At 41.7% G+C, this 16,630-nt stretch overlaps 2 protein-coding genes across 3 annotated transcripts in view; both read right to left on the minus strand.

The window, feature by feature from the left end:
• clcn5b (chloride channel, voltage-sensitive 5b) overlaps positions 1-727 on the minus strand; it is a 57,674-nt gene extending 56,947 nt beyond the window's left edge. The window contains exon 1 of the mRNA XM_084042957.1: positions 265-727. The gene's annotated coding sequence lies outside the window, so the exon portion shown is untranslated. The remainder of the gene's footprint in view (positions 1-264) is intronic.
• Positions 728-9,271: 8,544 nt separating this feature from the next.
• shroom4 (shroom family member 4) overlaps positions 9,272-16,630 on the minus strand; it is a 91,401-nt gene continuing 84,042 nt past the window's right edge. For both annotated transcript variants that reach the window (XM_084042972.1, XM_084042973.1), the window contains 5 exons: positions 14,543-14,672; positions 13,912-14,013; positions 12,953-13,123; positions 11,811-11,953; positions 9,272-10,362 (listed from right to left, as the gene is read on the minus strand). In XM_084042972.1, the coding sequence (XP_083899098.1) occupies positions 10,206-10,362; positions 11,811-11,953; positions 12,953-13,123; positions 13,912-14,013; positions 14,543-14,672 (703 nt within the window). In that variant the 3' untranslated portion in view covers positions 9,272-10,205. The remainder of the gene's footprint in view (positions 10,363-11,810; positions 11,954-12,952; positions 13,124-13,911; positions 14,014-14,542; positions 14,673-16,630) is intronic.

Raw genomic sequence — 16,630 nt, forward strand, 5'->3', positions numbered from 1 at the left:
ATAATATTTAGGCATATCTTTATATGGGGCAAAGCAACATATTAGTGTTGTCTGACTCAGCAGGCGAAAAATAGCGGATCTATAAGCTCCATCTATAAGCCCGATCGGGCTTATTATTGGAGCTTATATCTGATCTCCACACGCTATGAGCTTGTAGATCGGCTACGTACAACGACGTACAAATCGGGCTTTTGGGGGGGGGGGTTCACTTCAGTCTGCGGAATTGACGTTTAAAGACACATTTAGGCATAAAGAAGGCCTTACCTGTAAACAGCAGATAGATGTGTAGGTCTGATGACTGCAGACAGGACCGCCGTAATAACAGGACAGGACAGTGATCAGTGTGTGTGTGTGTGTGTGTGTGTGTGTGTGTGTGTGTGTGTGTGTGTGTGTGTGTGTGTGTGTGTGTGTGTGTTGTGTGGTGTTGTCTTGTGACTTGGATTAAGAGTCCTCAGTCCTACAGGATGGAGCTGCTTATGTCAACAGCACTAAATGTAAACTTATCACCCGTTAAGATCGAAACACTGCGTCATTCTCGGCACAAAAAGCTGCGTTTTCATCTTCTCAAGCTATTCGCAAACCTGCCACAATGGAAATCGCCATCCTTTCGGTGCCTAAAGATGTTACAAAATGTGTATATTATGTTGCCAAAAAATGTGTCCAGTCTTTGCGGTAGGTTTTGGTTACAAAGTTGCCAGGTATTTATTCTTCAGCAGGATGTGTTCTCTCTCTCTCTCTCTCTCTCTCTCTCTGCTCTGCTCTGTGGCCAGGCCAAAGCAATGGAATGCGGAACCGCTGTGTAAGCCGATCCAACTGGGTCAGTGGAGCAGTTCGATGGCATCGGTGATCCTCCTCGACCAGCTGGCTGCTCTGTGCAAGTTTTTTTATTATTATTATTGAATACTTTATTGACAGTTTGTAAACAATACAGTGGTACGATTTTATAAAGGTTGTTAAAAGCATATATATATATATATATATATATATATATATATATATATATATATATATATATATATATATATATATATATATATATATATATATATATATTATAAGAAAGGATATGGTTAAAAGGATAACATACAAGTCCCTGGGGGCTTGTTTCCATTCATCAGTCCAATATACCTGTAATAGCTATTTATTTAACATAGTAGCCTGCTTGTTGACATTATTATTTATTTATGTATTATTCATTATTCTACATGGTTGAGGAACTGAAACCAAATAATTGTACTCTTGTGTGTAGTAGGCTACTATTTGTATGTGTATGTATATGTATGTATGTATATGTATGTATGTATGTATGTATGTATGTATGTATGTATGTATGTATGTATGTATGTATGTATGTATGTATGTATGTATGTATGTATGTATATATATATATATATATATATATATATATATATATATATCCTGTATACTTGCTTTGACTGAGAGCACTTTAAGTACGCAGCCACAGTGTGCAGAGTAGACTTTAATTTTGAATTAACCTTCACTTAACATTTCTTTACCTTATTTTCTCATTATCTCATTTTCCTCATAATCTCATTTTATTTCATCACAGTACAGTATCCAATTACTGTAATGTAAATGAACCAGACTGTTGCTGTAATTGCTGTAATTGTTGTTGTTATCGCAGTCTTGCGGAATATGACACAGACACGCTAACATGTCACTGCTTGTACCTAAATGAGTGAGTAACAAATAAACCCTTCTTGATTCTCTTGATTCAGTCATTTTAAAATATTAGTCATTTTAGAGTATTAGAGAAAAACCTGTCAGTGCCACATTGACACCTGAAATGGCTCTTTGGTGTCACCTAGTGGCTTTTTATAAACACGACACTTAGCAATGACAAAACTGCAGTGTAGAAAAGTCAAACAGGGCCCTAGGCTTACATTATGCTGATAATAATGTCCCATTGCAAGTTTTCAAAGAAATCTTTTGAAAATAGCAGATCTGCAAGCTCACAATGCGTCGCATCACGACGCATTGTGAGTATGTACATAGGGCTAAAGTAAAAGTACTGAAAATTGCAAATACTCCAGTAAAGTAAAAATACCTCAAAACTGTACTTAAGTAAATTTACCAGTTACTTTACACCATTGATTGTATTACCTAGCACAGCAGGGGGTCCTGGTTTGTGTCTGCAGCTTTGATTAATCATCTACACCCCCCTTTTTCTCTCATTCCTTCTCTTTGCTTTCAGCCCCCTCGTTCCTCCACTCCACTGTCCTTCTGCCTGGTGGCCAACATAAATATCTGCTCTCCTATACCTCCCATGTTCTGTGGAAGGTCTCTGTTTCCACTCACTGTTTCTCCAGCCATTGGCTTTATTTGTCTTTCATTCAATCGTTCATCAAGACAATTTACATGTTAGAGCTGTCAACACCACCATGCTCTATAGTCCAGGCCCAACCTAGACCCAACCTTGGCTTTGGGAAGGTGGCCTTTTGCCTCATCCAGGGAGGGAGCGAGTCAGGCAGGCAGGCAGGCAGGCAGACAAACAAACAGACAGACAGACAGACAGACAGACAGACAGACAGACAGACAGACAGACAAACAGTGGTGGGAAAAGTTTTTTTTAAATGACTTAACAGTATCAACACTGCAATGTAGAAATACTCTGTTACAAGTAAAAGTCCGGTAATCAAAATTTGCTTGAGTACAAGTACAAAAGTATTGCCGTCAAAGTATACTTAAGTCTTAAGTATCAAAAGTAAAAGTACTCATTATGCAGAATGTCCCGTTTCACAAGTTTTCAAATGTGTAAAAATCTTTTGAAAATAAGATATACAAGCTCGCATCGCATTGTGAGCTTGTAGATTCGCTATTTTCAATAATTATCAAAATCTACAAAGTAACTAGTAACTACAATTCTAAATTCTAATAATTATAGTGGAGTAAAAGCACAATATTCACATATACCTCAAAATTGTACTTAAGTAGCCAACAGTACTTGAGTAAATCTACTTAGCTACTTGATGTTTATGTTTTATACATTTCCTCGCCATATTTAAACTTAAACTTCATTCTCGAACACGTTCCTCTCTGCAACACCCACACCTTTCTCCATCTCCCCTTACAATTCACTGCACTCCTTTCTCACTGTCCGGGGTCACTTCTTTTTCTTCCCCACTTCTTCACACGCATTAAATCCTTCTTATTACACAACAACACAACCCCCCCCCCCCCCCCCCCCTCTGTCTGTCCATCTCTCACATTCCCCCAAATCTGTTTCATATTTGTGTTTGATTGATTGATTGAATACTTAACAGTTTGCAAAAAGTGCAGTGGTAGTTATACAATAATGCTAAAAGGGTAACACAAAAAGCCTTGGGGGTTTCCATTGTGGTCCCATGTATTCAATTCATCAAGTGTTTCTTCTCTTTTTTCTCCAATCTGGGAACGCTTTGAATTTGCTGCTGGCTGCTGAATCTGTCTTGAGAGATTACATTCTCTCTAACACACACAGCCTTGTTTCCAAACACCCCATGTTATTTTTCTCTTTCTCACCTCTCTCTCTTTCTCCCTCTCTCTCTCTTTTTCTCTGTCTAAAATGTCTCTCTCTCTCTCCTTCTCTTCTCTCTCTCTCTTTGTCATACACACTTGCATGCCGTATACACAAAGACATGCACACATACAAAGTTTGCAAACACATACTTTAGATTAATCACTTTGTCCTTGGTGCCCATATGTTTGGGCACACACACACACGCACGCACGCACGCGCGTGCGTGAGTCTGATGTCGCACGTGCACGCGCGCACACACACACACACACACACACACACACACACACACACACACACACACACACACACACACACACACACACACACACACACACACACACACACACACACACACACACAGTGCCCTGCTATAGATCTGGGTCATCCAGAAGAATGCACTCCCTCACTCACTCCTTTGTCTAAAACTCAGATCCTTCACTTTTCTTTATGACAGCTGTTTTCTTTATTATAGCCCCCCCCCCCCCCCCCCACACACCCCTCTGTGATGAAACCCTGAAACGTCTCAGCATTCTTCACAGTCAGCTATCTTTAACGCTTTCCATCCCGCTTATAAATGACTCAGTTTTTGACCGCTAAAACCCTTTAAAAGCTTTTTTGAGGGCAGGGGGTGTGGGAGGCAGGCAGGCAGGCAGGCAGCTAGGCCTGGTGGTTAAAAGACACTGTCACGTTACCAAAACATAGTGCGTTTGATCCTCGATAAATGATCACCCAACCACACAGGGGACAGGCCGGGGTAGCATATGGCTGCCCTGTGTGGTTAAAGAGGACACATGTTGTCAGGTTTGATCCCCGCAGCAACAGTCAATTTGTCTGTCACAGGTCATGTGTCTGGTCGAGGTGTCTAACCCAATACCCTCGGCCCTGGCCCCTGTACATGCACTGTAACACCCCTGAATGTTGTTCATTGAGTGTGCAAACGGAGTCACATAGATTTTGTGGCAAGTTGTCATATTTGTGTACATAGCAGGCAGACAGCAGGATGAAAGCAAGTTTGGTTTATGCAAAACATTTTTAAATCTTTGGATTACATCCAAACAGACAAGGCCCCACACGTCCCCAGCAGGGTTCATCGCCATGCCGGCTTGTGGTGGACATTTTTGTTAAAAAAAAATGTTTTGCCATACAAATATATACCAGAAACAGAGCTAGCCCTATAAATGTATACTACTAGTGCTGTGGTCTTCAAAGTGGGTTGAGGGACCTTCAGGTTTGCTTGAAAGTGGTCCAAATGGACCGTCCATTACAGGTCTGTAACTTTGAGAGTGTACATTTGGTTCCATTTGTACACTCTCAGAGTTATGGGAGTTTGAAAACCACTGTACTAGTCTAGTGGACTCCTAATGTGCCATAGTGTCATAGTAAATCAGTGTCATACATATTCTGAAGAATACCTGGAGACTGATATTCAGTAATTGGGTTTTATGATAAAAATAAGAACATCATAATATTATGTAAAAACAAAATCTAATATTTGTCTTGCCACAGATACATTTGTCCATGTATGGACATATCGATGACCCCTGGTCCTGTGATATTTGGTGCCCCCAGATGGGGGCCCGGATTCCAGGTCGGGAAACACTGCGCTAAGCTACGGCCTCCCTCTGTGAGTCAGAGATGTACAGTGCTTGCTGTATTGCTGTATGTACATGTAGGGTAGAGCAGTTGCTAGAAATGTGACACTGAAGCGAGATGTTACTGTGTATATCATAGTAGTGCTATCAATTCCATACCAGAGCATAGACCCATATCACTGGATGAGAAGCGGTAGTGTTGTATACAGTACATACTCTCACAATAATCTTTTCCTGTTAATTGCCAACTTTCTGTTCACGCGGGAGAGCTTTCCTGAGCACATACATACAGTGCATTCCACTGTGTCTCTTTCACACATCACTGTAATCAAGCTTTTGCCTTCTCAACTCAGCTGGCAGCTTCCTGTCTGATGTCAGCAGGGCCAACTCCAGCATGGAGGCACATGTCGTTTTGTGTTGTTGGTGGGCTTCAAGCAACAGGTGAGCTTGTAGATCTGCTATTCAAGAAAACTAGAGGTTCAGGTCGTTACGCGGCCCTCACACCTACGTCGCAGATCTCTGCATCTGTCAGTCCTTGTCCCTTTTATGCCCATATATGGAGATCCAACTGATTTGATGGCGCCCGATGCCATGATGACACATTGAGGTTAGACAACACACTCCATATTTGGGCGTAGCTGCATTGGGAACTCATATGGTTATGGCTGAGTCATGGTGACATGAGCCATGAGCCAGCCGGCTCTCCCTTAAAAAGACAATTTTAATATAGGCTGAAAAACTAAATTCACCTAAGAATTAACCTAGGGGTCGGGCCCTTCCAAAGACCTGCCATATCATGAGATGATTAATGGGAGTGGAAAGAAGAACAAAGCTCTGATAAGCAAATCTGTTTTCAGTTTTAGGCCTTTGTCTCTAAGCTTTGATTTGTGTTGAAATATTGGATCAAGTGATCGTTTATGGAAATGAAACCATGCGAGACGTTATCATCATTATTGCTGGACCTGTTAACAGCTCCGATCTGTAGTGTGACCCCAAATGCACTGCTTTTATAAAACTTCAAAAGCTAAAAATAATTCATCTGTGTGTGTTTTAAAAGCTTGTAGATTATCTATTGCGTCAAATCTTCAAAGCTGTTAAACGTAGTGGAGTAGAAAGTATAACATTTCCCTCTGGAATGGAAGTATACCGTATAAAGTAGCATAATGAAAAGTATAAGGACCTCAAAATAGTACTTAAGTTCAGTACTTGGGAGTATATGTACCGTACTTAGCTACTTTTGTGAGTGCGCGTGCATGCACGCCCATGCTTGAGACTATTAGTAATACCACACTTAGACAACCCAGCCAAACCTCCTAAATGAGGGTGTTCAACTCTTCAACCCCACACAGACCACATCTCTCATCTAAACGACCTCTCCAGACCCATATAGAGGGTTCTCAATGCCTCCCGTCTCGGCGGGCACCCTCATTCTCTCCTCATCTGTCACCCGCCATTTGGTGTGTCGGCCATATTTACTTAACCGTTACACCGCAGTCAAACAACAGCTCCCCTCCTGAATGGGAGCACATAATCGCAATGAAGTGGTGGCATAAAAAGGCCCCGTTCACTCAAATGGACATAAATCACAACACAAGGCATAAAGGGTAGTTTAAAATACTATTATTATTATTTATGGTACTTTGTCACCTCACAGGAGCGTTCTTTTTTTTGCATTTACAAGGAAAAAAAAAGAAGGGGGGAAAAAAAGGGTAAATGCCGTTACAAAAAGAACGTGAGAGGTTTTTGGAAATAACTCAAAATAACATGAAAAAACATAAAAGGTAGAATTATACTCTTACTGGTCCCCCCAAGCCAGCGTTTTGTCAGCCAATAAGATTTACAGGCTGCTGTAAAAATGGCTGTTATAATACAAGAATATATAGAATATATACAATACTAAAATCAACATCATGACATACATGGACGTCTTGGTTTAAGCTCAATGTTGTCTCCAATATTTAAGGGAAAATACATCCAGGAATGAATGAACTTGCCAAATATGGGAAAAACCTTTCTCAAAACAATTACAATTGGAAAATCAATTGGTGAATACACTATTGACAAACCAGTTATTCTTGTGTGTGTGTGTGTGTGTGTGTGTGTGTGTGTGTGTGTCTGTGTGTCTGTGTGTCTGTGTGTGTGTGTGTGTGTGTGTTCCATTAGCTACTGTTCTGCGGTCCTGTTTGTATTTTCTGTACATTACAGTCTACACACACTGTACAACAATTCAAACATTGTGATACAGTTCACCTACTGCTATTGCGCATTCCTTCACATACGGACCCTTCCAGACTTCATTATTACACACGGAGAACGGCACAAGCATTCTTGTGTTTTAGGATTCCACTTAAAGCTAATAAATCTTTGGCGAAAGCAGCTAAATCAGAAATCTTCAAGGCAACTCAGTGTAGAAACCAGATCCCATTAATTTACCGTGAAATCGAGGGCTGCAATTTCAGCGGTTGTTATTCAACTCAAATTACAAGCGTTGTGTCCTCCTAGAACATTCCTCAGAAACCTCATGTGTCCCAAATCATTTGGCGGAAGAGGCGTGATGGAAAATCTACTAGATATTTGAAACTGTAAGAACATCAAAAAAACGTATGTTCCTTTGTTAAAATATTGGTCACTAAATCAGTTCCTATGTGCATTTAAGTCACAGAGCTTTTGTTAGTGTCATGGACGAACTGCATATCTCAAAAAACTAAACAAAACACAAACTATGAAATATAGACATTTCCATTGACATCCATGTGTGTTCCGGACGTTTTAAGACTTATCATATTGAACAATACTTTTTTCTGCTCATCCCATGCATCTGTTTCAACACACTCCAGTCACATGAACAGTTTTAGATATCTAATCAATATCACTATATACAAAACGTGTACATTATAAACAACGGTGTCTTTCTATACATAACGGCGATATGTGACAAGAAATAATGACAGTCGGCTGGAGTGTCAAACTCCATACAGTAAAACATGTTACAGCTATTCAGTACAGTTATATATAGACAACAACATCCAATACATGATATGGTGATATACTTGTAGCAAATGGAAAATATGCGTGTTACGGAATTCAGCCGTCATTGAATACAGACCACAGAATGTTTTAAGGGTGATTTAGACTTGGTTGCTGGTGTCACGCACCGGATGTAGCCCATTTACAACCTGAGCTTGTAGATCTGCTGTTTTTGTGTGCAACACGGCACACAACCAAGGATAAATCAGGCTTTAGAGACAGGCAATGAGGGAAACACCACCCGGTCATGAATTTTACCCCACACAAACACAAATCTATGGCCAAAAATATAGGTTTCAGAAGAAATATATGGGCCGAAATAGCCTTCAACTCGACATACTGTATATCCATATATCCAAAAGATATTTCCAGGATCCAAAAGATATTTTTAGTGGAGCAATATAGTGGAGTGTCCCTCGTTGCCACCAAGACGTTCTGTAGAATATATCCCTGTAAAACTAATGTTTGCAGAGCACGGTTTTGAAATGCTATCGTGTGGTTCTCAACTGTTCTTATATGTTTTGTTTATTTGTATTCAGTTTATTAGTGTGAAGCACCCCAAACACATTTAAAATAAAAACAAAATCTCCAAGATTCCCTGAACCAGGAGACTTAAATACACTAAATAAATAAGTAGTGTCTCGTGACACACACTTATCAGACTCATCGACAATAACATCATCAACATCTTTGGCAAAGTAGTGTGATACTGTGAGGTTACTATATAGTCAAGATAATTGGTGTAAGACTAGTGTGATATAAAGGGTTTACAGTGTGCCATTCACACATGATGTGAAACAGGTAGTGTGAGGTGCACAGTGTGGGCCTGTAGAGTTCATTGGATATTGGAGGGAGGATAGCATCAATGCTGCCATGGCTAGGAGTTAACCCATTAAGACCTGAGGCCGATTCTAAAAAAGGATTTCTAAATATTTTTTTTTTTTAAGTAAAAATATAAAAATAAAAAAATATTTTGTTCCAGGGCAAAGATTTGAGTTACAAATGTTTGCTTTAAAAATATATATATTCAAAGATTTGCACAAATTTTCAAGATTCTTCAAAAATAGCACATCTAGCAGGTCTTAATGGGTTAAAGGTGTTTTTGTAAAAGGAAAAGAAAAGTTGTGTATTCTGAGAGTATTCATTGATATAGAGTGTCTCCCTGTCTCTCCAGCTCTCACAGAAAATATATTTTCAGGTTGGAATATCATTTTTTTCCCCAAATAGGAGAGAGAGCCACACAAACATGAATTAGCTTCAATTGTATTGTGTTCCAGTTACAAATGTGTCTATTCATTTATAATATAGAGCTATTTGGCACTTATTTTAACAAATACATATCACTTACAGCACCTTTAAAGGTTCAGTTCCTACTGGAGCAGCATGTATTATAAGCACCCATGGTGCTAGAAGCATGGACCGACGTAAATTAAATGACTAGTCTTTCTTTAATCTTTCATATTAGTGCCAGAATACATCATTCAGACCCTTAACGCGCTCTCAGCTTTCTCAAGCATTTCGCTGTCAAAGCGAAATGCGTTGCTGCTTGAATTATCATCACCTCTCAAACAGCTTGGCGAATGAAGCCATATTTCCTTCATTCTCCGGCCACTCCCTCCATCCATTCCTCTCTCCATCAGAAAAAAAAGAACCCTCCAGTCCGTGATGATTATGCTTGATCTTCCAGAACGGTAGTGATGAGAGCAAGCTCAACTACAGGCTCCACTTTGTCCAAAAGGTTAGGGAAGAACTGTTATTTTGCAGACTTCATACAGTTAACGGCTTAAACCCTATATACTTAGTTGACTAGAGTCCGCCAGGGCCCTATACTTTTTGTCCTTTCATCCCTCTGCACCAAATCTCTTTGCCGGAAATAGCCAATCGACAAGCTCACAACACATTGTGAACTTAGATCCGCTATTTTCATCGTCACGTTCGGCCCCCAGAATAGGGACGCTAGAGTTTATTTGGTTAAAGCTGTGTGTGCAGAGGGGACTCTGTGGGACGTCTTGTCTTCTAGAGGTGACGTGGCGGCTGACGTGACGACTTCCTCTCTCTGCTTTTCTCTAATAGTGTCCATAGCTCATGGACATCCCCATGCCCATCCCCAGCCCCAGACCAAGGCTCTCCCGCAGCCCTCGGAGCTGCTCCTCTCCCAGTCTGATCTTGTCCTCCAGTTGCTTCTGTTCCACCAGCAGAGCGGCCTTCATCTTCACAAAGTGGCTGCAAGAGAGACCATGGAGTTAATAAACGCACGCTGAACGTATATTGGAATCTATCTAGGCAATCGAGCCAGACGACTCTTCAAATGCAACAGAGGGTCTGCTGTGCCTCATAAAAGTTGTGACAGGAAGCTGTTAATTCACAAAAATACATTTGAACTCATTCACTGCCAAGGACGTACGCTGCTCCGCACACAAAAAAAGCTTCCAGGTTAAAGGATTTACGAAAGTAAAATTTTCTCGGATTTCTGTTGTTTTCGAAGTGTTTTTCAAAAAACAAGCCACATTCAAATGGCCATAGCTCTGGAATGGAGGATCGCGGCCGGCGCTACCGGACCCCCCTTGCGTGCAACGAGCCGATGTCCGTGAGGATCGCAGTCACGGAGAATATTCCATGATTTTTCAAAGGTACAGTAAAATTGCCGTTTTCGCCGGGCAAAGACGGACGAATTAATTAATTAATTCCTGGCAGTGAATGAGTTTTAAAATATCTTTAATTATATTTTTGAATTTCCATTTCTGCTAATCAGCTAGCAAGATGAGCTTTGACAATATTGAATTACAGTAGGAAAGTTTGAGAATCACTGACATAGTAGCATACGTTTTTTCAAAAAACAGTTAGGATTTAGAAGATATTTTGTAGAATCGGCCTCAGGTCTTAATGGGTTAAGCGGCTGCAAAGGTGAAACGGAAGTGTGTGTGTGTTTGTTTGTGTGTGTGTGGGTGGGTGGGTGGGGAGGATATACGCTACAGACCGTTAAGCGGAAGCATTTGAACATTGTGTGAGCCACCAGTTTTTAGAGAGATTATATGCGATATCTAACGCTGTGTGTGTGTGTGTCTTTGTGTATGCGCTGTAGGCTATGGCACGGCTGGTATGGTTTCATTTAATCATTAATCATTTTATGTTCCGTTCCGTCCAGCCCTACAACGTCACTGCCTTTCTTCTTTTATTCTCTTTCTCTCTCCCCCGCATTCCTTCCCAGTTCGACCACAGCGTTCTACAATGGGCCACATTGAGCAATCAACATTCCGGTCCTTTTTAACTAGCTGACCTTCATCATCAATCTATAGCAATCTACCCAGTATAAATAAAGCTCAAGTAGAAAAATAAAATAAAATAACAAATGTGCATGTTCATCATCTACGAGTAGTCTGAATGTCTAGATTGTGGGCCAGTAGCCTGCCTACAGTCTGCTCTCTGTATAACTACAACTATAATACTCTATCCTACACTAAAACTCTACAGCAGTGGTTCTCAAAGTGGGTCCAGGGACCCCAAGGGGTCCTTGAGGGGGTTTCGAATCCAAATGGACCCTTACAGGTCTGTAACTCTGAGCGTGTACCAAATGGAACACTCTCAGAGTCATGGGGGTCCTTGACATTAAATCGTTTTGAGAGCCACACTAATCTATCCCACGCTACAACTGGACAGTATCATTTATGTACCTGTAGTCTCTGTGTTGTTCAGGAGTCAGACAGTGGGCCAGCACGCGGCCCACAGCCTGCTCTCTGCGGTCCACATGATCCTTCAGGTCCTGGGCCTCGGACAGCTGTCTCATCAGCTGACGCTTCTTCTCCAGCAGAGGGAGCTAGAGGGCAGAGAGAGGGACAGATGGAGAGTGTTACAGCAGGAAGAGACGGGGAAACCAAAGTGAGTTGATGTTTTATGTCAACGCACTTCAACAATGTTACAGTTTTGTGTTTGGATATTATGTATCACTTCATAGCTTTCCTTATTTTCTTTTCGCCCCTTTTTTCTCCCCAATTTAGTCGTTTAGCCCAGTGGCTCTCAAACTTTTTCATGTCAAGGACCCCCAAATTGACACTTATTAGCCCGCGGACCCCCATTTGAAAAGATATGCCAGGGACCCCCATAAGAGAAGATTTTTTTACGGCTCTAGCAGTGATTCTCAACCATTTTAATTTCAAGGACCCCCAGTTTGACATGCATTAGGGCTACTACAGACCCCCATTTAATGGCATTTCTATCAGGTGGATCGCAATTTATATTGTAAAATCTATGTCAATTTAACTCTGAGAGTGTACAAATGGAACCAAATGGACCCGTTAGGGTCCATTTGGTTCCATTTGTACACTCTCAGAGTTACAGACCCATAAGGGTCCATTTGGTGCCTAATCTATCATTTAGCTGGGGACCCCCTGGAACTCCCTCAAGGACCCCTGGGGGTCCCCGGACCCCACTTTGAGAACCAATGGTTTAGCCCAAACACATTTCTGTGTGTTGTCACTGCTGTTGTATCCACCTGCCAGTGAGGAGCCCCCACCGGAAGGACGTAGAGCCTTCGTCCGACTCGTCCCGCCCCAACACTCCGTGCTGACAGGTGCCACCCCAGCCCGTACGATTACGTGCAGTGACTAGTATCACCCTCCCCGCCCGGCTTCCCACCGCCGAACACGAGCCAATTGTGTTTGTATAGACGCTCGACGAAGCAGGATGCACCCCATCCATCCTTTCTTTCTTCTTCTCTCCTCACCTCACCATTCTCATACTTTTCCTCCCACACCAGTGTTGCCAAATTTTGTGAGAGAAATAGGCAACCCTCCCTCCCTCTCCTCCTCCTCCTCACCCTCTCTTGCTGAGCGGTGTCCGGGTCCAGGATGTCCAGGGACGTCTCCACCCTCAGCAGCCGTCCAGACAGAGACAGGATGAGACTCACCACCTTGTCCAGGTCCCCGATGAACATACGGAACTTATCCACCTCGTTGGGCTTACAGACGCCCACCACCATGCTCTCCACCTGGAAGGGAGACATCATTGAAATGTTACTTTCCTTTGAAAAAGGCTCAAACACACGGCTGTTATTCTACATAAAAAACACAAATGTATACAGGAGAATAAACTAAGCAAACACCAAAGCAAAAACAAGTTTGTTTGTTTGTTTGTTTGTTTGACTAAACCAAGAACCTAGCATCAGTCTAAAAACAATACACTATCAAAAATGATATGTACATTGAAACTATAGGATACCAGGTAAACAATGATGAACCTAGCACCTGTCTAAATAACCTGCTACCTATTTAACATTGGGATGAATGAATACGTACATGATCCACCAGGCTCACCTAACCCAGTGGTTCCCAAACGTTTTAGTTTGTGGAGAAATTAGATGTTTGCCTGGGACCCAAACTAGTGGAAATAGCAGATCTGCAAGCTCACAACGCGTCCCACGCTGCAAACTTGTAGATCTGCTATTTTCACTACTTCTTAAACGAAAAAAAGAAATGTATTTATAGAAATTATTTTATTTTTTGATTTTATTTAAGATTTTTTTTTGTTTTTGAGATTTGTTTAAAACATTTTTTCGATCTTTTCAGATATATATTTCTAAATGTAGGAAACGGAAAAAAAGGGGGGACATTTATCGCAACCCATAAAAATTTGTCCGTGACCCAAACATGGGTCCCGACCCACTGTTTGGGAAACAGTGCCCTAACCTCTCTACCGGCAGAGTCAAATGAATACATAAATCACAGCTCCCTGACCCCTGACTGAATGAATGCATGAATGAATGAATGAGTAGAGCACCTCGTCTCCTAGCTGAGTGTTGGCTCTGATGTCATCCTGTAGGCCTCTCTGGGCCTCTCTAAGGACGCCCAGCTTCTTGCGAAGACTCTCCATCAGCTGTTTCTATAGCAAGATGAAACGGAAACGTATTACTGTAAAAACAGTCGACACATTGCAAATAATGAATACTTTTGTGTGTGTGTGTGTGTGTGTGTGTGTGTGTGTGTGTGTGTGCAGGGACGTGCACATATAGACTCTAGGTGGTGCTTGAGCACCTGCCCTTTGCCCTCTTGACCAGAAGTGCCCTTTCAGTTTACAGCAGGGGTCTTCAACAGGGGGTCCGGGACCCCTAGGGGGTCCTCAGAGTTACTACAGGGGGTCCGCCAAATCTTTATGTGATATGATTTTTCTTTTTACCATAACCACTCGAAACCTAGCATCCCTTTTCTGAGGAGAACTTTAGCCAAAAATAGCAGATCTACAAGCCCACAACGCCTCGCGCTGCGAGGCGTTGTGGGCTTGTAGATCGGCTATTTTTGGCAAGGTGCCCTTTTTTTTTTTACTTGAGCACCTGCCCCTCAAAATGTCTGTGCACGCCACTGTGTGTGTGTGTGTGTGTGTGTGTGTGTGTGTGTGCGTGTGTGTGTGTTACCTTATAAGACAGTTCGTCATCCTCATCTCGGTCATCTCTGTCAGTGAAGTCTTTCATCTGAGACAGTAGCTGAGCCTTGGCTGCTGACGTACTGTAATACGAAGAACAGCTAGAACTAGCACCAGACCTCCTGGACAGGAGAGGAGAGGAGAGGAGAGGAAACAAAGGTCATCTGCTGGTGCCAAGACCACAAACAAATTGTATGATGAGAGCTGTTCTTTATAGAGCTTCTTCGGCTTGGAATGTGCTCCCCATAAATGTTAGACACACCAGAAGAGAGTAGAGTAGAGCAGTAGTTCTCAAACATTTTCGTGTCAAGAACCCCCAAATTTATATATATTTGACCCCCATCTGAAATTGTTTTATGCCAGGGACCCCCAGAAGAGAAGATTTATTTTTAAAAGAATGCAAAATTATTCAAAATATGTAAATGAAATTTGCAGATGTGCAAGCATGTAGATCTGCTATTTTTGAATAGCCAACATATACATGGATAAAGTAGTTAAAATGATTGTGATGCTATTTTAAATACTTTTGCTGGGGACCCCTGGAACCCCCCCCCCCCCCCAAGGATCCCTGGGGGTCCCCGGAACCCACTTTGAGAACCAATGGAGTAGAGGAGAGGAGAGGAGAGGAGAGGACTGAAGATTGTTATAAGAAATGAACAAAGCGTTCCTGTGGTGGAACAACTTAAAAGCCACTTAGACACAGCAGATAGATTATGTTAAGGAATGGAGGTCAATGAAGACTGGAAGACGAATGAGTGTTAAAACGGATAAACCAAGCCACAGAACGGAGGAGAGAGGAAAGTGAGATGGTGGGAAAGACGTGAGGTGGTAACAGGCTGACCTGGTTCAAATGGCATTGCCAAGTAATCCTGACTGTTGCTCCATTGAGCCATTAAGACCGGGAAAGCATCTTGTGTCATTTTAGATTTCTTTTGGCTATTCAAAAATAGCAGATCTACATAGCGCAAGTGCTTGTAGATCTGCTATTTTAGAAATATTGTGAAAATGCGTGCAAATCTTTGAATATATATTCTACAAATGTCTTCGAAAAACTAACCGTTTTTTGTTATAACTTATGTTGCTGGTTTTCATTTCTCTTTTTCATGTCAAAAGAGAAATGAGAACCACTGCCAAAACCACGCGGCCAAAATGACGTGCATTTGGCCGCGGACCCCCATCTAAAAACATATTTTGTTCCAGAGACCCCCCCAGAAGCAAAGATTTGAGTTACAAATGTTCGTTTTAAAAATATATATATTCAAAGATTTGCACATTTTCACGATTTTTCAAAATGAGCAGATCTACAAGCTCCTAGCGCGGCACTCGGTGCTGCGCTATGAGCTTGTATATCTGCTATTTTTGGATGCGTTCCCGGATTGAATGGGTTAATTACCGGGTGGGTGGAGTTTACCACATCAAAACAATTCAGGGACTGTAAAGTAAGTTGTCACCCGTTCATTATAAGAACGTATATTCATAACGGACATAAAAATGCTTTCCTGTGATTGTGTAAAACTTGCTGGTAGTATAATATGTCCAATATGACTAAGTAGCATAAAACACACATTAAACAAAAACACACAAAAAGCTACAGTATGTTATGAAATATAGACCCATGGCTGGCAAGTAGGAGAGCGGGAAGGAAAAGATTGACTTGCTGGCAGTTATAATATGTCTATGACTAAGTAGCTTAAAACGCACATTAAACAAAAACACACAGAAAGCTACTTTATGAAATATAGACCCAGGGCTGGTAAAGTCGGAGAGCGGGAAGGAAAAGATTGACTTTACAATGGAGCGTGGGTGAGGAATGCTGTGGGAAAGACGGAATGAGCTTAGTGGCAGGAACAATTAGGTCCTGTACAAATCAAATGGTCTGTGTAATTCATGCGCGCGCGCACGCACGCACGCACGCACGCACGCACGCACGCGGCTAAGTGATGTCTCTCACCTGGACAAGAGAACGTGATTCTATAATTGCTACTATTTATATCAGCTGCTAAATGTTTTTGCACAAGAGGCATATTCTGCCTCATCTGCACGTTGTGTAAATTTGATATTTGTGTCTTGTTACTTAACT

This window comes from Gymnoscopelus microlampas (assembly GCF_963454915.1).
Source record: "Gymnoscopelus microlampas genome assembly, chromosome: 19".
Taxonomy (NCBI): domain Eukaryota; kingdom Metazoa; phylum Chordata; class Actinopteri; order Myctophiformes; family Myctophidae; genus Gymnoscopelus; species Gymnoscopelus microlampas.